At 37.3% G+C, this 25,600-nt stretch overlaps 3 protein-coding genes, 1 long non-coding RNA gene and 1 pseudogene across 4 annotated transcripts; 3 read left to right on the top strand and 2 right to left on the bottom strand.

The window, feature by feature from the left end:
* Positions 1-11,273: 11,273 nt before the first annotated feature.
* On the bottom strand, positions 11,274-13,741 carry LOC133725926 (protein IQ-DOMAIN 33). Its single transcript, XM_062153341.1, has 7 exons — positions 13,723-13,741; positions 13,288-13,364; positions 12,869-13,177; positions 12,459-12,668; positions 12,242-12,355; positions 11,762-12,154; positions 11,274-11,585 (listed from the first exon to the last, which is right to left on the bottom strand). The coding sequence occupies exons 2-7, from the start codon at positions 13,357-13,359 to the stop codon at positions 11,490-11,492; spliced, it is 1,194 nt and encodes a 397-aa protein (XP_062009325.1). The 5' UTR covers positions 13,360-13,364; positions 13,723-13,741; the 3' UTR covers positions 11,274-11,489.
* Positions 13,742-14,366: 625 nt separating this feature from the next.
* On the bottom strand, positions 14,367-15,663 carry LOC133725927 (uncharacterized). The gene has a single exon (XM_062153342.1). The coding sequence runs from the start codon at positions 15,568-15,570 to the stop codon at positions 14,446-14,448; it is 1,125 nt and encodes a 374-aa protein (XP_062009326.1). The 5' UTR covers positions 15,571-15,663; the 3' UTR covers positions 14,367-14,445.
* A 1,016-nt stretch (positions 15,664-16,679) lies between these two features.
* Positions 16,680-21,937, top strand: LOC133725925 (transcription initiation factor TFIID subunit 6-like; annotated as a pseudogene).
* A 926-nt stretch (positions 21,938-22,863) lies between these two features.
* LOC133743863 (glycine-rich cell wall structural protein-like) lies at positions 22,864-23,573 on the top strand. The gene is made up of 2 exons (XM_062171936.1): positions 22,864-23,002; positions 23,080-23,573. The coding sequence occupies exons 1-2, from the start codon at positions 22,897-22,899 to the stop codon at positions 23,328-23,330; spliced, it is 357 nt and encodes a 118-aa protein (XP_062027920.1). The 5' UTR covers positions 22,864-22,896; the 3' UTR covers positions 23,331-23,573.
* A 505-nt stretch (positions 23,574-24,078) lies between these two features.
* LOC133743860 (uncharacterized) lies at positions 24,079-24,953 on the top strand. The gene is made up of 2 exons (XR_009863291.1): positions 24,079-24,428; positions 24,500-24,953. It is a non-coding gene; the product is annotated as an uncharacterized LOC133743860 (long non-coding RNA).
* The last annotated feature ends 647 nt before the right edge of the window (positions 24,954-25,600 follow it).

Below are 25,600 nucleotides of genomic sequence, written 5' to 3'. Positions count from 1 at the left end.
TAGGGGCGGAATGCTTAGATGAACTAAATAGAAATTAAAAATAAGGGCGAAAGTATTAGATCTTAAACAGAATTTGTACTATTGTAAAGTATGTTTTATTAGAGAAAAGAAAGAATTTTTGTTTGTTTTTTTTTTTTTACTAAGGGCTGCAGCCCACTTGTCATAGTGTAGAGCCGCCATTGCCGAAAGATGGATATGCTATCCCAACTCTGTAGGAAACAACCCTGAAATCATCTTCTCCAAAATAATTTTATTTGTTTAAAACCATGATTCCACCCAAAACTGTGGACACACAATTTTTTTAGCCAAAATAATATGTTCTCCTAATTTTCTCACCAAAACTTTTCTGCCTCATTTTTATTATAATTTTCAAGTGATTCTACAATTAACAAACTATAAAAAAATCTTGACCCAAAAGTTTTTTTTACAATTTCCCAAAGTTGAGTTCAAATTTTTAAGATCCGTCAAATGAAGCACATTCTGAAACTCATATATATTAAAGAAAGGTAAAGGCACCTGTTAGGTTGAGATAGTGTTACTCCCACCTATATTAATATTATTAATTATTTAAAATAGGACAATACAACGAGGGGGACATATTGCCTAAACTTCGTGAAAATAATTCAACCATCCTCCATAAGAATATCTTGAACTGAAACTCATATTTAGCAATGGTGAAACTAAAAAAAGAAGGGCTAAATACTGATTACTACCCTGTAGTTTGGGTCTAAAATCAATTTAGTCCTTGAACTTCTAATTTCATCAAAAACACCCCTACACTTTCAATTTTGATCTAATATGTCCAATCTGGTAGTTTTCCGTTAATTGAGTCCGTTAACTTGCTGACGTGGCTCATATGGGGCCTATGTTTTATGATGTGGTGTTGAGGTAGTATGCATAGTCAGTTTAGGAGTGAGTTCCACTATTAGAAATCTATCAAATAAAAAGTTTTTAAACAAATAACCCAGTTATAACTGGAACTCACAACAGAATATTAACGAATTGGACCTATTAGATTAAAATTGAAAGTACAAGGGTGTTTTTGATGAAATTAGAAGTCCAGGGACTGAATTGATTTTGGACCTAAACCACAGGGTAGTAACCAGTATTTAGCCCAAAAAAGAAAAACATGTTGACAATATTTAGAGTATTGCCACGAATGCTGTCATTACACTTCCAAAGTGTCAAACCATGTTAAAGCGCCAGTCTATTGAAATTTTCATATGTCATATTCTCAGCATTGATAAATCATCATTTATAGAATGTACTCCACGTGATGGAGCTCAAAAATATTGAACAGATATTTTGGTATAGTTTTCCTGGTTTTCTGACACTGAAATTTGTTAAAAAAAAAATATATAGAGTTGAGATTTGTCCATTCCATCACTTGGAACAAGTCCTGAAAATCAAGATTTATAAAAAAAAAATGAGATTATGACATGGGAGAATTTCAATAAAGAAGGCCTTGACATGGTTAATTTGCATGTTTCGGCTTGCCACGTGCCAAGATCAATTTTTTGTTCTAATTATCCTATGACATAATTTCACCATTGGTAAAGAATAATTCTTAGGACATGTTCCAAGTGACAATACTCAAAATCCTGGATGGATTTTTTAAACTTGTTGAAGCATTTGATATCTTCCTACCTCTGCGCAAGCTTTACATTTTAGGGTTCCTTCTTGCTATTGGCAATACTATTTTGAAGCTTAATTGATACGTATTGCACTTGATCATTCTCAACTCTCTTATGTGCAAATGACAAGCAAAATGATCGTCAAAGCAATGTTCTATTGGTACCCTTGTCATCATGAGAATTGCTAATCATTATCATATTGGTCCTAGGACTATTGTTCCTAGGACTATTGTTCCTAAACTACTTCAAATAGGATAATGATTGCGAAATTTGAAATGGTCAAGTTGTTCGACAGATTCGGTTCGTTCGTGTAAATTGTAGTTTTGGATGCCTTAATGATCACCAAATTGGCTGAAATTTTTCAGAGATGATCTATACATTAAGACCTAAAAACTGAACGGGTTAAGATCAAAATATGTTATCGGAAAGTGGGTGAAAACCGGAAATCCATACCCAAATTTCGGTACGGACGTCCGCACCTGAGAAAAATCCTATGTGTATATATATATATATATATATATATATATACAGCCCTTCTTGGCTGCGGATATCCGCACCTAAGCAAAAGGTGCGGATTTCCAGTTTTTCCCCACTTTTCGATCATATTTTCACATATTAACCGTTCAGTTTTTAGATACTAATGTATAGATCACTTATGAAAATTTCAGCCAATTTGATGATCGTTAACGCATCCAAAACTACATTTCACCATTATAAACACGGACGGTTCCGGTTCGACAGATTCGGTTTCTTCGTGTGAATTGCAGTTTTGGATGCGTTAACGATCATCAAATTGGCTGAAATTTTGCAGAAATGATCTATACATTAGTATATAAAAACTGAACGGTTAAGATGTGAAAATATGATCGGAAAGTGGGGAAAAACTAGAAATCCGCACCTTTTGCTTAGGTGAGGATATCCGCAGCCAAGAAGGGTTGTATATATATATATATATATTAACCGATTTTTTTTCAGATTCCGCCCTTCTGATTTACATTGGGTTTGTTTTTATATGACTACATTTTATAATGGCCACTTCACGTCCCACATGTTATGTTGGTCAGACAGGCTGCCAATGGCGGGTCATTTCATATCAGATTACAAAAAACACTGTCTCACCCAAATCAACCTTGAAGGTCAACAACATTGTATTGCAATACACATCGCACAACTCGATGGTTTTGAAACAGCAGTACCATTCCAGTTATATAATATAGACTAGGTTTGGAGGCACTGGATTCATGCATTACCGATTCAAAATTTCCGTTCAGCATTTACTAAGACTTTCACTATTGTGTCTGCCACAGGCGTTAAGGTGTTATGGTGTTGACGTATCACCGACGACGCTTCCTAACATATAATTACAAGCATGAACTATCCTCCACTCATAACGGTTGGTGAAACAGTCGATCTATAACTAACCATCCACTCCCACAAATGCAATACCATATACACCACAAAACACTATCAATGAATAAAGTTATAGGGAAATTTGTTAAATATGCATAATAGAACTAGTACCGATCATTAAGCGGCCTAAAGACATCCCTACAGATATCCCTATTGTTGACACATAATATAATGTTTATATTAGGAGAAATGACATCATTATGAAAAGTCCCATGCTAAGGAACAAATATTTTAATGAAACACGCACTCTTTTACCGTTTAACCTTTGCAACTGTAAAGGTACGGTGTTGTTGTCAATATGGTTAAATTGTAGCACATCACCGACGTTTAACTCGTTGGCACGGCAAAATGGCTTCCATCCCCGACCCAGTCACACACTATTGTTATTCTTCCATGCCGTGAGCATGAAGGGGCCGCCTGAAGGTCCGTACAATACGAAGTCCGGGTTTGTCTCATCTATGAATGCATTATAGAACCGAGCTGGAATGGTCTGGAAATTTTTTTTTTAGCTTTTGGCAAACAATAGGTTTCATACTATTTGGTGCATCGCATCTAGATCTGTTACACACGTACAGTCAATCATGACTATACAATTATAAAATTTCAACATAAATAAATATTATGTAAGTCGTTCTCTCACCGGGTTCTGAGAACCCAGGAAATACGTGAATGAATGCTCCAACTGCATTAATTGGCTATGGTGACCTTTTCTTTTGACAATTTTCAGAAGTTTTTTGGGTTGAGATTTTACTTGAATCATATGGTCATAAAATTGTCATCACGAAGATGCATTAGACTAGCCAATTAATTGTGATTAATTGATTGTAGCTAAGAGTTTAGCAGATTTTAGGCTCTAACATGACAAATTATAAACCCTACTGCAATTAGCTCTAAACGCTACTGGCTAATACTGTACTAATCACTAATCGATCAAGTAACTAGTTATAACTACTATTGTAAACTGTACGGAACGGGAGCAGTTCTGTTTGTTTGCTTGGCTTAACAGAAAGGAGCGAAAGCTGATCTGAGTGAGAGGAAGAGTAGAATGCGATTCTGGGTTATTGGATTTTGATGGAGGCTGAGAAGAGGCGAGGAAAAGAATAGAGATAGTGGTCCATCGCTGGGGTGAAGTTTGCCATCGGAGGCTTGAACCTCGACACCAAGGTGTTATGCTGGCCAAGAAATGTGTTTTGGTATGGATTTCTGGTATTATGTGTGGATTTGGATTTTGCTTGGCTTTGCTGATCGAAACTTTTTCTGGATTTTCTCATGCGTAGTTAATTCCTGATTTAGTATTTTATATGTGAAGAATTGGGTAAAAATTTGTTTAAGGTTTCATCGCAATTACAATGAGAAGGAGTTTCTAAATTACAATCGATTTTACCCTAAAGGTTTAAGGTAGTCTTCTCTGTTAAGGTGAAGACAAATTCTCAAGCTCAAGCTGATGCTATTAATGCGAGTGTTACTGTTGGTAATGATGCTAGTGATGTGGTCAAGAGTAAAGTTAAGGAGAATGATTCTGGTGCTAGCCTAAGTTGTGACTAATGATGCAAAGCTTACTGGAAGCAATACAAAGTCATCTCAAGTCAAGGTTCTCGGTCAAACCAGTCAAGCCTTCACAAGTGATTCCGCCTCACAGCTGGTACTCACCCCACTTCACGCATTGAGCATGACTCAGCGTCACACTGATCAATTGCATAAGGAGAGAATCCTGACCACACCATGTTTTACACGTGGCATAATCCTGTTGACCGTCCAGAAGAATCTAGCTTAATTAGCAATGTTAATCAATTTAATTAGTGTGTTGATTTTGCTTACCAACTTGGTATTTATACTCTGTATTTTCTTTTAGGTGTGGAGAATCATTCTGTAAAAACCATCAAGTTTTCAATTCCAAGTTGCCTCTATTTCTCTCTGTGCTTCGTCGTCTACCTCATGTTAGGGTTTAATTTTCTTTCATTGAAGCTTAGATTTCTAGCTTATGTGATGCTGTTCATAAGTTTTAGCATTCTCAACAAGATTGATCCGTTTGGATCTCTATTGTTGTTAGTCATCTTTAACATCTTTAAAGATGATTAATAAATTTACCAGCCAAAACCACTCTCTGATAATATCATAAAATGCAAGACATCAGCCGTTACATTTAGGCGGAGACGATTTTCAGGCCAAAAATATAAAGATTATGATCCGTAGACAAGTTTAGTAATCATCCAGGCCAAAAATATAAAGATTATGATCCGTAGACAAGTTTAGTAATCATCCAGACAAAATTGATGAACTTAACGAGTCAAACCAATAAAAAAAATTTAGTAGAAGCATTCAAATTTGAGAAATTAACAACCTTTTATTTTTTATTTTTTAATCGAGATCACACGGTTCCTCAAAGGCTTCTTAGGGCCAGAGATTATCAAATCTTTTATGTTATCAAACCTTCAAAATTGTTGATCATCATTGACACAAAATGAAAGTGGACAAAATGTTTTGGTGTAATATCACCATTACAAGATCTGTCTGTGGACTTTAATGCCTTGAAGATGAAGAATGTGCTTACCAAGAATTGCACAGTGAACTTAGTTAAGGCTCTTTAAGCAACTTTTTAAAAGCAGAGGTCCATACATCATCCTGATTGAGCCATATCATATTCAACTTGGAAAATATAGCATACTTGCTGAAGCAGTACTGTGAACTTTGTTTTGCTAGAACTCCAGTCAGTGGCTATATATAATTGCCAACCTGGGAAAAAAATCTTACATGCTAGATCCCCATTTCTTCAAGATGTACATAATTACCTTGATGTTCTGCTTCAATCTGTATATGAATTTCATCTAAATCAATACGAGACTGTAGAGCTCTATTACTTGCTGCATTTTTCTGTTACTTACTGTGCAATATAGAGCTCCATTACATATACCTGTTAAGGCTAATACAGAGCTCCATTCATCACCATTTTAAACAAACCAGCAATTCCTCGTCAAAAATCTTATGTTCATTAGCAGGGTAGCTATGAAATAATGGATGTCAATGTGCATTTAAGTATTAATTATTTGGATTCCTACTAGGGTTGCAACATTTTTCTTTTGTCCATTAATTGGTGGTGAACATTAAGATGTCATGTTCCAATTCATGATAACAACAGACAGGTCAATAACAGCCCAATGGAATCAAACTACTGTAGTTAAAGCTGAGAGAAGTATTTCTTCTATTAATACATGTAGCTTCTCCAGCTTTTGTTTCTATGGTAACTCTAGGATATTAATGGTACCGAAACCATTGCCACTAGCAGTATGCAGGAGACAGAGAGGTAATGGCTCCTGTTATTCATGATATGGACTTCTTCAGGCTTCACTGAACTAAAGATTCACATGAAAACCCATTTCAATACAAGTAATTCAAACAGATTCACAGAAGTATTGCATAACTTTCTGATTTCTACTGCATGAAAAGCCCTAATTAGGATGGAGGCAGACCATATATACCTAAAGATCAAGCACAGGTGAACCCATCACAAACAAGCTGATTAATTGCATCTTTGAACTTATAATAGTCACAACTTTGTTGTAGACCTCGACCATACCCTGTTGTTGTTGCCACCTCTTCATGTTTTGGCATCTGGTAATATATGTGGACTTCAACACCAAATTTCTCCCTTAAATGTGTCCTTAACTTCAAAGCATCATCATCACTTGAAACCTCCAAACAAGCCGGTATTCCCACCATCTCTGTACCGAACCACAAGCTTATCTCCATCATGATCTTTGAGGCTGTTGAGCAATAACTCACATCTTGGACATCAGAGTAATTAGAGGTTGCCATTGTAGAAGAAGTTCAAGGTGGCTGAGGGAAATTTAGTGAGGTGAGGCCTTGATCCTTTTACATATTAGTGGGAATCTATATTAATGTAGCTAGGCCCAGCTTGCTATTTTTTGGTTCTTTCTCCACATGATTAGTTGCTATATATTGCTAACCAATGGCCTTCCTTATTGATGATTAGCTGGTTATTATTGATTAATTAGGGTAAGTTGTTGTAGATCGACTTAATTTTCCATAGGTGACGACTAGGTGCTGATCAATGTTAGGTATTGTCTTCATGTTAAAGTTACAATAATCACCTTATTTCAGCTACCAAATCATGAAAGCCTGAAAATATATTGGAATATTAGCAAACTGATTTTCCATTGCTGAATTAAGTCTGAAGATGGTGATTTGTTTGTTACCATCTACACGGAAAATCGACGACACTACTTCAATCCTCATAACAAAGCAAGAAGCTGCTTATTTACGGTGGCATATTCCATGTGAAACAAGTACAGACTGTAGCTTTGCTAAGTCAACCAGAATTACTTGTTCATCTACAGCTGCCGGAATCTGTCAATCATAGTTAGAAACCAGTTGCTAGAGTTTGCACTTCCATGTTAATGAAAGCTTTAGTTATTTCAGGCTACATAAAATTCCATTGTAATTAATCATTCATTTATTTGTTAATGAGTTTCTTTCATTTAGACTTTCATTAAGTTTCTTTCTTACCAAACACTTCACAATTCAGTTTTCTTCAATACTGTTATTCAAGCAAATCCAGTAATCATCTGTTGGAAGACCTCTGTTCTAGTGATTAACAATGAGGATGAGATAGCTTCTGTGATCCTTTAGTAATTAGTTACTGTAAATTTACCAAGCTGTCAAAATGTAAATTATCAATTTGGGATACATATCTAAATGCAACAAAATCTACAGATTCCAGTACTACTAGTCCCAAATTACTAGTCTGAGATTAGTGTTAACATAATATACAAACACAACTGTCATATACTTCTCCTACTGCTAGGAAAATAGAAAGCAAAGACGAGAACAAACTGATACTCTAATTAACCTATGCACTTCTGAGTCTGACCAACACTCACAGCAGCTAGCTAAACTTGGCTAGTCATCTCTTACACAATTCACACTATTTACAAGCAGTAATTAGACAGTTGATAATAAGGAGAGCTTGACCAACAAGATAAAATCCAACGATAAAGAGAAGATATATCTTTATTGCATGATCCTTCCAAGAGTTCTGACAGCTTCTTCCTTGTACTAATGATGTTGATGGTGCTTCTGCAGGTGACAAAAAGTCAGCTGTATTAGTAGCTTCTCCGTCACCGGCATTCACACAGATGATAAGATGGGTTAACAAAATAGTAATACTCATCAGAATGAAGAACAGGAACAAAGATGGGGGATGATGATAATGAGAGTAATTAGAGGCTGCCATTGTAGAAGAAGTTCAAGGTGGATGACTGGAATGAGGGATGGCTTTGATATATTGTTGGAGTTGAATCATTGATATAGCAATTTTAGCTAGGTTGCTATATATGTTTCATTGGTGACATAATCATCATTGTGATTCTCAGGCTTTGGTTTTACAATTTTACCTATATGGCTTGTTTTGGTGTAACAGGACCACTGAATGATTTGCCATTGTATTGTGTCTGTCAAAAAGAATGCCAAATATTGCTAGCTAGTTCCCACTAATACATCCTCTGTTATCCACTTCACTTGGTGCCTATATTACAGTATTTGGCTAATTGCATTTTACTACTCTATGATGTGAGGTCGATTAATCAGTTTAATTACTCAGCTTTATTATAATTTCAAGTTTTCAACTCATAAATTGGATCCTGATGTTTCAAAGTCCTAACAATTTCATACCTCCTATTGATTTGATTATCCATTTAAACTGTTGCCTGGTAAAGTTGGACCTTGAAATGAATCACAAATATGGATCTTGACACAAAAAAATAATGTCCTCCCAGAGTTCACAGCTGACTAGAATGTACTCCTCTGAGAGACGACACTAGAACAGTAGTACAAGCTTTGATGGTTGTGATTTTCTGCAAGATACTGGTCTTTGCTCAAACTTCCAAGCCTAGTTGTCAGCAAAGGCTATGAATACACGAGGGGGTAAAACAACCCAAAACATAGTATTAATCAGTCATGACAATTTTTACTTTACCAAGCTGCCATATTCTAGATGATCAATCGGGAATACACAAGTGCACAATATACTCCACAATTCCAGTGCTACTACACCAACCAACTTCTCTGAAATTGGTGTTGGTACTTAATATAATGGATAAAATAACAGATTAATGTTAGCAGTATTAATATCACACCATTAGATATCACACGTGTCATCAGTCTGTAAATCCTAGCTCTAGTACTTAGCTCAGCTCCCTCATGTAGTTCGACCCATCAATTTCTAATTCCAGTTTTTATTTTTCTCTCTTTTCTTGATTTTCTCTACAAAGCTATCATGGTATCAGAGCCAGGTTGCACATTTTGTTGAGAGAAGTTTCCATGTTGTTGAGCTCCATTGTGATTAAGATTGGACTGTTGAACATATGAAGTGCTAGAACCATTTTGAGGTGCATAACCATAAGAGGGAGCAGATGATGAAAAGTAATTCTCATTTCCAACATTATTATGCAGCATATATTCAGAATTAGGCACTGACTGCGGAACACCAACATTGGTAGTGAATGGGAGCAGGTCATGACAATTTGGAGGAGCATTAGGCATACTCAGAGCTGAACCTGGAATCAGATTAGTATTGGTAACATTAGGCAAGAAACCAACATTTGATGCAGCAGTTTGTAGAGAATGTGATATTAATACTGCTAACAATTAAGAGAAGGGAGCAAGAAAGAAAAGAACATTATGAGTCTAAGCGATGCAATTTCTGAGTCTGACCAACACTCACAGCAGCTAGCTAGCTATAAATTTGGCTAGGCAATTACAGTAGTTGTTGCTCCATTAATTCTCTCCATCTCTGATCGCAACACATCTGCTCCCTGGGGGTGTTTAGAACTTTGAAAGTGAGGACAGCAGCAATAAGGGCCATGACAATGAAGATGATGAAGCGAACAGCGTGATATAGTATCTCTATCTCATGAGTCATGATCCAGCTGAGAGTTTTCGTATCTTCTTCCTTGTACTATTGATGTTGCTGGTGCTTCTGCTGGTGACAAAATTTCAGCTGTAGTAATAGCTTTTCCATCCCCGGCATTCACACAGATGATGAGATGGGTTAACAAAATAATACTAGTCATCAGAATGAAGAACAGGAACAAAGATGGGGGATGATGATGGGAGTAACTAAAGTCTGCCATACTAGAAGAAGTTCAAGGTGGATGATTAGAATGCAGCACGGCTTTAATATATTGGTGGGAATTTAGTCACTGATATATAGCAATGTAGCTAGGTTGCTATAGACATGATCATAATTGTGACTCTCAGAATTTGGCTTTACAATTTTACCTATTTGGGTGACAGGGACCACTGAAAGATTTCCCAAATCATGCGTCTCGTTTACCTATTCTTCTCATGTCATTGTCTTTAATTAGTGTTGAAATTGCTATTGTATTGTTTTGAAAAAAGGATGTCATATATTGCTAGTTAATGCCCCCACTTATTTTGATGATTTGATGATGAACTTCTTGTTGGTTCTCCAGTTACTGTATTCTGATTTGTTTCTATACATTATTTAAATCAGTTTATTTTAGACTAATCCTCTTGTTTCCATAATTCACTACGTACTGCTGATCATTTTCCATTCATTGATACAGAAGCAGGTGCCTATGTTAAGTGTATTTAGCTATTTGCATTTTACTACTCTATGTTGTGAGGTCGATTTTATTTCACCTCTAACATTGTAATTTTAACGCGTAGTAACTTACTGTTTCAAAGTTGTAACAATTTCATACTTCATATTGATTTGATTATCCATCATTAGATCTTGAAATTAATGTACAAAGATAGATACATTTTGACACAAAGTGCCCTCCTAGAGTTCACAGCTGTTTAGAAACTACTCTCGACTCCTCTGCACCACCACACTAGAACAACGGTACAATTTTCATGGTTGTGATTTCGGCAAGGTTTTGCATAAGCTAAAATGCTAAATCATGTCTTAGATTTTGATCATTAGTGATGGAGTTGCCATTATGAAACAATAGGTTGCAATGCGTTAAAATGATAGCTGGCAAAATGCAAGGACCCCAAAACAGAGGATCGTAAAATACAGTCGTCCCTAAAATATTTTGCCTAAAATTGTTAACAGTAGGATAGTAAAGTATGTTGTAATTACTACTTTACTAGTACTCTGAATACTACTGATAAAGTAAAATTCAATTCTTTAGATAGCAGAATCTCTAAAAGAGTTGCTACTTATTTTGATGTTAAAGATTCCACTAACACAATAATCAGCTCTCTTTCAAACTCAGCTACCAAGCATGTACACTACTGAACATTTTTGGAATTCAAGCATGATTATTCTCCATTGCTTAACTAAATTTACATGAGATATCAATGAAAACACTTTAATATATCAACACAACAAAGCAAGAATCTGCTTATTTACTCTTACAGTGGCAGATTTCAACAATACTAGTGAGAAAGCTGTAATTGTCAAAATGAAGAGTTTTTGCACTTGACACTCCCGGTTTTCTTCGACTTGTCGATTGCATCTTTCTCAGCCTCTCTTGAACAATCCTTCTTGCTTACCTGTGCCAATGTGGAAGGCAAAGTCACAAGAAAAGCGTAAACTAATTGTGACTTTTGTTCTTATATAACATGCTTGATGAAAAGTTGAAAACCATTACAAATGGATCATGGAAGCTAGTCATTTCTTTTGACTAGCTCAATCTGGATATTACAGTTCAATTTGGGTAAATCCTTACCTTGAGGTAATCTTTCCCACACTCCTGACTCGGCATAGTTTTTCGCCTTGATACACCTTTCGTAGCCTTGACCCTGCTTTGATCAACTGAGTTGAAGCTACTGTTCTCTTCTTCTGTTGTTACTGAAAAGTTATCAAATGCAACAGTCACCTCATTAGATCCACAGCTCTCTTTCTCTTCACCCATCCCGTCAAATAATCTCTTCCTGATCATCACAACTCTTTGGTTGCTGTAAATTGGCTCAACCTGCTGAATATTGCTTGTAGGAGTTTCAACCAATGAGCTTGAGCTTTCGGGGAGGCGGGTTGCCATCCATCGTTCTAGCCAGCTCCACCCCATATTCTGTTCTGTGCCATCAGATTTCGCATGTTTTTTCTTTGAACAGATCCGTAGCTACATTTACGGAAAAAAAAAAGTACCAAGCTAAATGTCAAAATCTTACTATGACCTTTTTCCAGAATTGATGAATTTCAGATGTACCTGTTGTGAAAAGGCATAAGCTAACGCTCTCTCACGCCTGGTTGTCGCTTCCAGTCTGTTCTGCATCCTCATTTTTGACATGTTGCTACTCAATGTGCTATCATCCCAGTCTTCCTGCAAGTGATAATTTATTACTGGTTATAATGATACAAGTTTATCTTTCAGCATGATCTAGCTAGTTCTTAAAAATTAAAAGCTAGAGTTGTTTGTGTTCTACCTTAAGCCTTAGCACTTGCGCTCTAGCTTTCTGTTGTGTCAGCCGGTGTTGAGCAGCCAAGTTTTCCTCCTGTATAGAGTGCACTTCCACCGAATTTCCTGTTTGAACTTCAACTGATGTCCCCAGAGACTCCATACTTGGACTTTCTGATCCTACAATAAGCTCCTGTTTACCAACCTCTGATTTGATCCTTTCATTTTGACACCTAGTCTGAAATTCAAGCAGTCTAATGACTATCAATGAATAACTATCTAGCATTAATTCTGAAAACAGTTTGAGATGACCGAGTTCTAACATGCCAATAATTCTTTACCAAAATTCAATGAATACTTTCACAAATAACTTTGAACTATGACTTGCAAACATTTAAATTGAAGCATATATTCTGAATTTCTGACTATGAACTTTACCAGAAAGCCTCTAAATGCTGACTGGATGATGATTGCTGCTTGCTCTTCAGACATTGTGTTGTAGACGTGCATATCTTTCTTGTCTGTTAAGTCTTCGTGCAATGGTTGTGTAACAGTGGCCTCAGAGCTCTCAGCAGAACAAGAATCCACCTCTACAAGCACCGAATTGAGCTGCGATACACTAGCCTCAAAGCTCCTAACTGAAGCTGAATCCTTGTCTGCAACCACTGACTTAAATTCATCCCCACATAGATATGATCTGAGTCTAACTGAGCTCCATCTTCTCCGTTCTGTCATATTGTTCCTCCCCTGATCATTTCATCAAACAAAAAGCCAAATGATATCAATATATACTTGTATAGTAGCATAAGAAACAGTATAGGCTCGAATCATGAAGGAACAAGTATGATTGGACTCACATTGCTCTCATGAGTCTTAAAAGATCGGTTTCTCGAAAAGACACTCCTGACCAAACCTCCATGGATACCCATCTGAACTGAGAAGGCACAACAAGCACAAAGAAGATGCTCAAAGAGAGCTAGTGCGTCTTAAATCACATATACTTCAGTGAAAAGCTCATAATTGAACTGACATTTCTCACTCAATTATGCCAACTATAGTAAGTTTCACTGTATAGAATTGTTTGAGAAGTTTGTAATAACAACTAATACATTTTAATTAGAGGGATAGCACATGTTTGATAGAATTACGTCAGAAAACTGCAGGGTTTTAATTGCTTTAGAGCTGGATCTGATGTACTTTAATCACAAAAATAATAGAAGCTGAAAAGTGAAGGTTAGAAAAGATTGATATGATGAACGAGGGGGGCATGGTTGTGTTTTTTGCTTTTTCACCTGCTTTTTGCACATGGCTTGAAGCACATTGGCCTCAAAAAGTTTGCTTGCTGTTAAGGCTATGCCTATTCCTTTCTGGTTACTTCTTCTTCTCCTCCTCTGTTGTTTCATTGTAAAATGGAAGTCTTGCCAATATTTGAGAAGCCAAGCAATCAGACTGGTTTTCATAATTTTCTGAAAGGAGGATTAGCTTTTTCTTTTGTGAAAAATTAAAGCTGGAAGTAACTTGGATGCTTGTGATTATAGGATGTCACAGTCACAGTCACAGATGTATGATGACCTTTCCTCTGGATTTGACCCCAAATGTTTGCTTTGGAATGGTATGCCAATCCAATACAAAACATGGGTCCATCCTAGGCAATGATACATGCGATCTGTGAAAACCTTTATCATCAGATTGATCATTTGTCGAATCTTGAGCAGCTAGTTTGTCATTCCTATTACTTCAAAAAAAAAAGGTTTGCAATGCACACATTTTGGCAGCCTACGCGCTAAACTAATTGAAAGGCAGTTGGGAGATTTATTTCTCAAGTCAAGCATGTATTCATTGAGGGACTTTTACAAGCAGTTGGAGCTCATCTCATCTCCTCCTAACTTCTAATGAAGCCACAAAACAAACAAAATACCATACAAAAACCCCAATATGAAAACTGTAATCATCTCAACAGCAGTTACTTTTATTCATAGAATGACTGGATTCTTCAGAGCTAAAATAGCACTACATCATCTTAAATTCTCAACGTCTTTGAAAGACCAATCACAAATAAACTTGTACCTCACACATCTTCTAGTGCTCTCTTGCATTTCCGGCAATATCTGACGTCCCACATATTCATCCACCACAATACACTTCAATGTCGGACACTCCAGCACCAAGTGTTCCAAATCAGACCCAAAAAACTTAAAACAATAGTGCAATACAAGAGAATTTAAGCATGTATGACTCGAAAATGCACGAAGACCAGCTCTCGTCACCCTCTGACAGTCACTCAAATCAAGCACCTCCAAGTTGAGGCAATTTTGCGCAAGAGCAACTACGGTTTGGTCTGTCAGGGACATCAGCCCAGACAAGTTCAGTTTCTTCAGAGTTTTGATTTCCGATATTGCCAGACCTCCTACATCAGTGATTTTCGCTCCATGGTTAGCCAAATTCAGATGCTCCAAGCAACACATGTTCTGCAAAACCGAAACCCCTGAATCAGTGATCTTACTACACTTAGCAAGCACCAATGTCTTCAATGTTTTCGAAAATAACGCATGTGACAGAAACCCCAAACCGCGATCAGTGATACAAACACAAGATTCCAAATTCAAATAGGCAATCGAACTCGCCGCCGACCCAATTGCTTCAATGTCGTTGTCCTCAACCTTATGACATAATCCTAAATCCAAATGCGTCAAGTTCGGTAATAACTTCATCACCGAAGCAACTCCTGCCTTCAGTCTTCTTCTAAGCAAAAGCCTTGTTATATTCGGACACTGATTTGCCAGAGCGCAAACACCATCAGACACCAAATCTTGAACCTTGGATTCATTGTCACAAATACTGAGGTTGATGACTTCGAGTCTGGGACATGTTTGGGCTAAGAATTCGAGGTCGGCGTCGGAGAGGGGCTCCTGGGTTTGGAAAGTGATCAAATTTGGGCATCTGGGTAGTACACGGCGGAGAAGATCGGATTGGAGAAGACGGAGCGATGATCGGTTTAGACCCTCGACTTTGGACCATTGCTTGCAGACCTCGGAGAACGATTTTCTGTCATCTGGGTCGGTAACCAACTTGAGGATTGAACCTAGTTCGTCGTCACTCAAGAGAGAAACTTTCGCTGATTCTTCGGTGTTGGAAGCCATTCTGTGTGTCACAGCGGCTGAGCTGAGAGCCTCTTGTAACAATAAGTATGGCTTGATTTAGACGCGACCCGAGTGTGTGTTATTTCAAACCGATCAAGGTTTAGAAAACTGACGCCTAGGCCCACGAAGCCAATATTGCCAAAATATGCAGCCCTAGCTAGTAATTATGGATCAAACAATCTCAATAAGCTCTATGTATATTGTTTTTCATCTTCGAGTGATTTATAGGCATTGCATTGTCTTAAATTTAGAAAATAGTCAGGTGGGTTATGACCTGAACAAAATAAATAAACATAAGCCAATTAGGATTAGGAACATAATCCAACTACCCATGAACCTCAGGAATATCTGAAATCTTAAACTTTCATCCGCCTCAATATACTTCATGATTGACACTTAAGCAATAAGTCTTCCAAATCAGACGCCCTGAACACAGATTCCTGGCCTAAAGCATGATGAAACCATGCCTAAAGGATTTGGGACCGAGCCAATCTCTTGTTGTTGGATCCCAACCTTTGAATGGAGATATCACGATCATTAGACTCCATGAATTGAAGCAAAGTAACCCTAGGGTGGGTTGCCGGATACACTAAAGTTCATTTTTTGCGTCCATTTTGTATATATTTCAATGCTTTATATATGCTTGAAATATAGTATAAATATAAGATACATGTTTGTTGAAATTGTGACTCTGAAAATCACTCAGAGGGGACAAGAGAAAGCTTATTTAATGAAGTTGAGATTTCACAATGTAAGTTAACATTGAGCAAAAATAAAATACTAACAAAAGATGATCATATGACACAAAGAGAAGTCAGTTATCAGTTATCGAGTAGAATTTATAGATCATCCATGCATAATATTGATATCTCAAAATATGAATTCCTTATGTCGGTGAACTATGAATGTGAATTCCTTATGTCGGTGAACTATGAACTATCAGTTATTTAACGCTGTGGAGGTTACAAGTTCAAAATTCACCAACACCACGCACGGATGAAATGGGGAAGCAAATTATCGTTTAATAATACATCAGCGAATCTCTATGTCGTAGATCATCAATAAAACGACGTGTCGTGTTGTTTTGAAACAAACGGGTTACTATTCGGGTTCGATAAAATATATAACAAACCCATTGCCGGAAAACCATTCCTTCTCCATCTGACAGTGAGCCTCTTCCCCAGCTAAAACCTTCATCTCTGTCTATTAGGGTTTCCTTTGTTTGCCCCAGAAAATTTACTCGGTAAGAAAACTAATCCTCTCTGGGTATCACATAAAGTTCCAATTTTTACTGCAAAAAGTTGAATTCTTGGCCTTGTTTCAGAGAAATTGCTGCGGGTGAGCTTCGAGAATGAGCATTGTGCCCAAAGAGAACATTGAAGTAATCTCACAGAGCATTGGGATCAACAATTTGTCTCCAGATGTCGCTCTCGCTCTCGCCCCTGACGTCGAATATCGCCTCCGTGAGATCATGCAGGTAATTCTGATACGGGTTTGTTTTACCATCAATTAATTGGTAAAAAGAAAGAAGTTACCTTCTTTGTTACGGAGGTGGAGGTATATATATATATGTGAGAGTTGGGTTACTTTTGTTTGCTTAGTAGGTTTATGCTTGTGTTGAAGTATTGAACTTGAGAGAGATAATGTAGTTTAGTTATGTTAGTGGATTGAGGGACACTGTATGATTTACTTGCAATGGAAGTGCAGGAGGCTATCAAATGTATGCGTCACTCGAGGAGAACTAAATTGACAGCTGATGATGTCGATGGTGCACTCAATTTAAGAAATGTCGAGGTGAGTCATGCAGCGAAGGAAGTGTAGGTGGATTTTTCCTATGGCTTTGCGTCTTTTGTTACTAGTCTTTGTAAGATATTGGATAGGGTTCTGCAGAAATAGACAGTTTGAGTTTTGAATAGGTGTTTACCTTTTGTGCTGAACTTTGTATACTTGAATCAGTGTTTGTTTCCCCATTTTATTCTAAGGAGAAAACGTGCTTACTTATCTACGAAATGGAACTGCAATCTTGTCAAATGAAGTTAGATTAGATGGCTTTGGTCCAAAATGTGGTTTGGTTGAAGAAAACTTTGTGCAAGCTTCTTTGTGTAGGTTGTGTTCACTTTAGGGCTCAATTGGAACCAGCTCAACAGTGATACTTTGCATCTTATAACTGATGATTATGTCTCTATGGGCCCTCTGCATCGGCCACTGCATTCATCTTATGTAATTTATCTTCAATCTCATTTTTGTTTTTATTCTTCTTGTACCAGCCACTATATGGTTTTGTGTCTGGAGGCCCCTTGCGTTTCAAAAAAGCAGTTGGACATAGGGATTTGTTTTACATTGATGACAAGGATGTGGATTTCAAAGATGTAAGAACTAATGAGTAAACTAATAGAACTCTGTACACGATTTGGTATGTTCTGTAGTAAATGCTCCATATTTTGTTTGATTTAGGTGATCGAAGCTCCTTTACCAAAAGCCCCACTTGATACTGGACTTGTTTGTCACTGGCTAGCAATAGAAGGTGTTCAACCTGCAATTCCGGAAAATGCACCTGTAGAAGGTTTGTCTCTTAAGTTTTGGGATTGCACCCAATATTCTGAAAGATTTGCACCCCTAGCTACTGCTCAGAAATCAGACTTCCACTTTATGAGTTTTGGTAACTGCAGAATATGAAAATGTTAAGCCTTTAGCATCCCATATTGCTTAGAACAAAATAATTATTGATTGGGGTTCATAGCACTATTTAAAGTTATATTATAGCCTGAATGCTAATATCTTCATTGCTAGAGAAATGTTTTTATGTAATCTGGCAAGTATAAAATGCTCTGTAGTGTATGCCACATGCTTCTTATGTCTAATGGTATTCAATCTACAAAAGCTTTATGAAGTCCAGCTATTTTCATTCATTATTTTTTTTTGAACTAGAATATTTTTGACGTCTCTATTATTGTTAGCCTAAGTTTGGGTATCTTAACTTCTGTGTTTCTTTGTAGTACTTGCAGCTCCTTCTGATGGTAAAAAGTATGAGCCAAAGGGTGATGGACTTCCTGTTGAGCTTAAATTACCAGTTAAGCATGTATTATCTAGAGAGCTTCAGGTACATACTCCCTCTATCTACTTATATGTTTCATTAGTTTTTTCAAATTGCAGCTTGTTGACATTACTGTTTATTTATTTTTTTTGTGTGTCGGCTTTGCAGCTATATTTTGACAAAATCACTGAGCTTGTCGTGAGTAGGTCTGATGTTATTCTTCTTAAAAAAGCACTATTGAGCTTGGCTACTGATTCAGGGCTTCATCCATTAGTTCCTTATTTCACATGCTTTATAGCTGATGAGGTGGTAAATCTTGGCATATTGCTGATAGCCAGAGGATGATAGATAGCAATTTGGTAATAGCTGTTTTAATTAATGTCAGGTTTCTCGTGGTTTGAGTGATTACCCACTTCTGTTTGCTCTGATGCGAGTTGTTCATAGCCTTCTCCAGAATCCTCACATACACATTGAACCATATGTAAGTGTTTCTTCTCTCTTTATTTTTCTAGGAGAACCTCATGTAAGGTTTACTCTGAGAAGGCTTCTGTTTTTCTATCAGTTACACCAATTGATGCCATCTGTAGTTACTTGCCTTGTTGCAAAAAGATTGGGCAATAGGTTTGCTGACAACCATTGGAAACTTAGAGACTTCACAGCGAATCTCGTTGCTTCAATTTGTAAAAGGTTAGGCTTTCTACGTTGCTTGTGGCATCTCTTATTGACATTGTAGTACCAAGTGGATGATGCTAAATTTACACATTCACTTTGTAAATGTTGCGAAGTATGCTTGATTTGAAGTTCATGACTCATCTTTTGGTAGTATTTATAACCTCATAGTGTTCTCACGATTGTTTCCCTGCCCAGTTGACTCTTAGCCTGGTACATTAGGCAACCTTACTTAATGGAGATTAAGTGCACATACTGTTTAGATTCTGTATAATCCTTTGGTATTTATCTGTATTAGATTGTTAGACGAGATCACTTGTTTGAGTTGTTCTCTGTTCAGAAACTGAACTAACACACTTATTGCTAGCACTCTGCCTAGCAAAATTTGTAAAATACTGCTCCACATGCTATGTCTTTCAAATTCATACAGATATTTTGGTGTAAGATTCACATCTTACCCATGGAATTCAACTTTTTTTTATGTGTTGCAGGTTTGGGCATATCTATAACACTCTCCAGTCACGACTTACAAAAACTTTGGTCAATGCATTTTTGGACCCAAAACGGACCTTGACTCAACACTATGGTGCAATTCAAGGTTTAGCTGCTCTAGGGCCAGTGTGGTAATATCTCAAGCTCCTAGACTAAGAAAACCTTTCAATTATGCACTATGAATGCTTGTAAACTTGAAAATGTTCTTGAATACAAAAGGAATAGAAATTCATCTAGAAGTATATACCCATCATGTTTCTCCTGTCAAGCTTCTTCTTTTCCCTTTTAGTCTTTCTTGCAACAATCACATGTAAAATAAAAAGTATCTAGCAACTTTTAGTACTGTTAGGTTTCGCTGCAAGTATCAGCATCTCCTTTAACTTTATCAATCTTGTTTTGTCTCTTTGAAAGTTCAATATTGTGCAACGAAGATCTTTGCAAGAAGTGGAGATCAATTAGTCAGTTCAGTATTTGAACTGTTTGTCCCCCTTTTTCTAGGCTATGCTGATTTCTCAATCTCATTTTGTTAAAAATATTCACCTTTTAACTTTTCTTAGTGTGGGTAATAGCATCCTTGTCTTACTTGGGGTCAGGATATATAACTGTTTTTTTGCTTCTTTTTCTATGTAGATTTGCCTTCTGATACTGCCAAATCTGGAGTCATATCTGCGACTTCTTGAATCAGATCTTCTTCTTGAGAAGCAAAAGAATGAGATGAAGAGGCATGAAGCTTGGCGTTTTTATGGAGCCTTGTTGGTGATTCCCTTGTTATACCTGTATAGCATATACTAATGGAGAAATCTTAAGAAACTCTTGCTAATGATATCATTGAGAAATCTTAAGAAACTCTTGCTAATGATATCATTCTTATTGCAGAGTTATGATAGGCTGAAGATCTTCCAAACGTTGCCATCTTCTGTACCACAATCTCTCTGGAAGACCAATGAAAGACTTGTTCTCACTAAGCCAAGTAAGAAATTAGTTCCTTGTGTTTTTTTTGAGTGACACCATTTCAACCTGTCAATTTTGGGAGTGTTCACTATTAATGTATTCTTGGTTTACAATGAATTCATTTCCAAATTATCTTGATTTGTGTAATGATGTATAATTTTGTTTTGCTGCTTAATTGAAATATACATGCATGTATATGGGTTGCACACCATTCTGCTTTGTACATAATGCATGCCTTCTAATCACAACACGTCAAATTTAAAATTTGTAAAGATATGAATTTTGATTTCTGTATGAACTAGATATTGCTTGAAACATTTGTAAATTTCTCGAAGAAAAATGAAACGGTACAGTCAAATGTAGAGGTTAGGCTGCTCCTACATGCTGATTGTAGGTTTTGTATGCTTTCCTATTGCAACATCAGAACCATGCTTGATTCAGTGAAGAAGTGCTTCTTTTTTGTAATTCCCTGCCATCCTTTTCGGCCATGAAATTTAGTTCTTATATATAGTAGGTTTTTATGTAATTGAAAAGCTGATGAATTAGGATGCATCTCCAAGACAGAAGAACCCCATATGTTTTTTATATGCGTGAATGATAACAGTATACACAGTTTTCAAGATAATTATTTAGCAAAGTTTTAACTTTTCTTCTCTTTGTAAATCACAAGATAAACGGAAGAGAAGTGTGGAGCTCATGGAACAGCAACCAACCTCTGAAGAAAATTGCAACTGATGGCCCAACTGGTTTATTGGTAACTAATTCTTCACCATCTCAAATGCAAGTAGAAACAGCAGGTCCAGCTTCCTCAGGTGATACCAATATAGGCCCCTCATCATCATCTAGAAGTTTGTCTAATGAGAGCATTTCAAACAGCAGAGGTAGAAAAGACGGGGCTGATGCTCAGTCTCTAAAGAAATCAGCTGTCCTCAATCAGGTCTGGAAGGACGAATTGAATTCTGGGAAACTACTCGTATCATTGTTTCAGTTGTTTGGTGAAGACATTCTCCCCTTCATTCCAGCTCGGGAGATGTCTTTGTTTCTGTAACAGTGTAGAAATGTTGAAACTTATGATTGATTAGGTGTACATAGTAAAAGGTAGAATGAAAGATCCAGGAAGAAACTTTTGTAAATTGCAGTACAAACTTGGTTGAGTACAAACTTTGAAATTACCGATACCTCTTGTTCTAATTAAGTAATTCTGGTCCCATTTTTTTCCCAGTTCTTTATTATAATAGTGCCACTATTTCCATTACAAATGGCAAACATGGTTTCCTTGGCTCCGTTTGTTTTGTTGAAGGGACTGGAGAGAACCCCATCCCATTGACCATAGCAAGCATTCTAAGCTCGGTTCAGCTTTGAGCTCCAGCATTTGAGCCATTGAGCCATGAAAAATGATCAGGTATTGAAGAGCATTATTGGAGGCTTTGTATCACTATTGAGAAATGGTTAGATATACGGAAAAATAGTCTTGCACACGACTACTTCTATGGGCAGATGCCGCATCCCATGAAATTTTCACGTGCAATCATGTTCCGGGCTCTGAATATTGCATGTGATCTATAATATTTTGCTTTAAATGATCAAATCCATTAACCTACAATCCCCTTTCTAGCTATATAGCATGTCCCTTCAAATAATCTTCTAGACAACCTTAGAAAACTAATGAGAACTTTTAAAATAATAATTAAATGATATATTAAATAAATAATATTTTAATTAAGATTTAAAACATTCATGTAACTATTGATTAGAAAATTTTTGTAGGGTATACATTTTAAAATTGTTAATAGAAACTAGTTTCAATGACATCTATACTTCTATAGTATCTTTAAAATCAAATGATATCGATAATCATCAACTTTTCAATGAATACTCAAAACTTCATTTTTTTGTAAGGTCACAGTACCAAAATTCGAAACCTATAGAAGGTTGAATACCCTTTAGTCATTTGTAAGAATATCATATCCAAGTTAGGCCACTAGCTTAGCTATAGATCTCCAACGCCCGTATACGTGTCTCATCAATGTCACTGCGCGTGGCCAGTAGGGTTACAGTACGTCCCCCTTATCTCTTTCTCACATTCTCAGTTCTCAAACCCCTTATAAATAGAGACGAGGAAGCTCCTTCATTTCCAAGCTCGATCTCTTACTTACATTTGAAGAAACTGAGATATCAAAATGAGTTCCAACAAGGCTTTTCTTCTCTTGGCTCTTTTGGTTGCTCTTGTTCTTGTCGTGGCCGCAAGCAGAGACCTCGCTCAGACTTCTGCTGAGAAGGAAAATGGTAATTAATTATGCTCAGTGAATATATACAAGTAGTGTTAAACGTTCGTTCAAATGTTGATTAAGCTTTGCATGCAGGGGTGACCACTGCAAGTTCCAACGTTGGCGGCATAGATGATGCCAAGTACGGTGGATATGGAGGCCCCGGAGGAGGGTACCAAGGTGGTAATGGCGGCCGCGGAGGCTATGGTGGAGGAAACCCTGGTTATGGAGGAGGAGGAGGAGGAGGAGGGTGTTACTATGGCTGCTGCAGGCGCCCTAACTACGGAAGAGGGTGCAGAAGGTGCTGCTCTTATGCTGGTGAGGCAGTTGATAGTGCAGAACCCTAAGCCAAACCTGGATCACAAGTCACAACTAATAAAAGCGCAACCCTGTCGATCAATATGGTCAATGTGCATGTTTAGAGTCAGGCTAGTAATTAATATGCCCAAAGCTTCAAGTTTTTCTGGCAATGTATGCTAGGGAAACTTAGCCTAGCTAGCTAGCTTGTTTTTACTAATGTTTGTTTGCTTCGTTTACATGCATGGAAGCTCAAGCTGTTATAGCTTTCCCCTCTATGTGCAATAAAATTATCTAGCTACTATTTTCCTCTGAGCTTATTCTGATCTTCCGGCATAAGATCAATCAGTTGCTCTCGTACCTATTCTTGTGATGATTTTCTGTGCATATCAGAGACGCCGTTGTTTTATTATTTAAGAGTTCATCTTTTTGAATTTAGAATACACATATCATAAATATAGAAATCAGCAACGGGATTCGGACTTTTGATAAAATTACTAGAAATGCATTGAGCTCCGATCGATTTTTCCATTCAATGCCTTGCCGGATTCAGAACCTTGATCAGCGACTTAACTTAGTTCGATCGAATCTAAGGAAGAAAACAAGCAGAGAGACCACTATTGATAACATTGAATAGCTAGATTCGAATAAGTCAACTCGATGGCTATCAAACCAGCTAGCTAGATATGGGCATTGGCCAGGTACGTAAGTACATGCAGCAATCTTTTTAAAATACCAAAAGACCTCGCTGCTTTTATCTACTTAGCCTTTTGCTGACCAGGTCATCTATGCATATTAATGAAAAGTACATACGTACTTTGGATTTTAATAATTTGCTAGAATATCTTTAGGCAACTATTATCTCCATCGCACAAATATTATCTCTAACGCCCAAATACATGGTGCATGCCTGCATCAAGTGTGTTATGTCCAGTGGGGTTATGAAATTTTGACTAACTGCACAAATATCTGTCCAAGTCCTCTATTAATATAGATAAGGGAAACCCCCTTGGTATCCAAACACTCCTCGACAAGAATGGGTTCCAACAAGGCTTTTCTTTTATTTGCTCTTGTTCTTCTCATCATCTCCTCTGAGGTAGCAGCACGAGACCTCCTCGACCACAGTTCTACTCATGCCAATATGAAAGGTACGTGAGCCTCGCTATTTTGTACACTGAACATGCATATGTGTTTATCTTATGTGAGCCTTTGCCTGCAGAGAATGGTGTTTATGAAAGAAAGGCTGCTAGTAGGGCTTTCCAGCCCGTTTTGAGTCCTGATAAACCTAGATATCCGCCTCATCCATGCTCCCGATATATAAGAAAGTGTCCCGGAAAAGCACCACCACCGCCATGATATAGAAGAAACTGTCATCAGCCATGAAAGAAGCTGCGCTCATCTCTTCAGATCATGATCAACAACTAATAATTATAGGCCGATCGATGCTTGAAGTTATTGATTCCTCTCTTTTGTTGCTTCCCTTACATAGAACATGCACTACGTACGTACGTGCTGTAACTTTCATCGAATAAACGCTCGATATATGTAAGCCTCTCCAAATCTCTGATCTGGAGGCTCTGGCCGTGCTAATATTTCTGTAAAGTCGCATGGTAAAGCATTAGTGTTCATGTTCTTTCCATTCACAATAATAAATAAGATCTTGTTCAAGTAAATCCAGAATATGTGTCTGGCCCAAACTCTAGGTTACTTAACCTAGTGATAATATGATTAGAATTAGAGATAATATCGGAGAATCTTGGAGATATCCAATCAATTGTAATATTACGTTTCGTTGTAGAACTATGATTCTATGCCTTGTAATACTCTATATAAAGAGGCCCTACTATCAATGAAAGTACGACTCAATTCTCTCCTAATTTCAGTTTTCCTTAAACACGTTATCATCACGAAACCCTAACCCTGAAACAAATAGCCAAACCTTGATTCAAGAAGCTAAAAACCTTGAATCCAAATACAAAACCTTGAAGCCTTTTCTGCCTCCACCTCACACCTTCAAGAACTCGATCCCAGGAGTCCAGAACCGGCGGCGCCGCTCCAAGAACCGGCCTGAAACCTACCAAACCGGCCACCGGAAGCTCCATACAACCCGCAACAAATATTCTACCGGTTCACCAACTTCCGGACCTCCAATTTCCACCAAATTTTGTCACAAGAAGCTCCTCCACCTGAAGATTTAGGAACCAGAAGAAATATCACAAAAACCTGCCAAAAACTTGCTGAACCGGCAGACTGAAAGTCCGACAGAAAAACCGGCAGAAAGAAAAAAAAAAAGAGGAAGGAGAAGCTACAGCCCAGAGGC

The sequence above is a fragment of the Rosa rugosa genome, chromosome 1 (genome assembly GCF_958449725.1).
Source record: "Rosa rugosa chromosome 1, drRosRugo1.1, whole genome shotgun sequence".
Classification (NCBI taxonomy): Eukaryota; Viridiplantae; Streptophyta; class Magnoliopsida; order Rosales; family Rosaceae; genus Rosa; species Rosa rugosa.
The sequence above is the reverse complement of the archived record's forward strand: the minus strand, read 5'-3'. Positions and strand labels throughout refer to the sequence as shown.

Excerpts from the sequence above, each read along its gene's own strand:
- LOC133725926 (XM_062153341.1), bottom strand. The coding sequence starts at position 13,359 with ATGGGTATCCATGGAGGTTTGGTCAGGAGTGTCTTTTCGAGAAACCGA. Across the intron at positions 13,178-13,287 it reads TTAAGACTCATGAGAGCAAT|GGGAGGAACAATATGACAGA; the intron begins GTGAGTCCAATC and ends TGAAATGATCAG. Across the intron at positions 11,586-11,761 it reads GTGGGAAAGATTACCTCAAG|GTAAGCAAGAAGGATTGTTC; the intron begins GTAAGGATTTAC and ends ACATTGGCACAG.
- LOC133725927 (XM_062153342.1), bottom strand. The coding sequence starts at position 15,570 with ATGGCTTCCAACACCGAAGAATCAGCGAAAGTTTCTCTCTTGAGTGAC.
- LOC133743863 (XM_062171936.1), top strand. The coding sequence starts at position 22,897 with ATGAGTTCCAACAAGGCTTTTCTTCTCTTGGCTCTTTTGGTTGCTCTT. Across the intron at positions 23,003-23,079 it reads TTCTGCTGAGAAGGAAAATG|GGGTGACCACTGCAAGTTCC; the intron begins GTAATTAATTAT and ends CTTTGCATGCAG.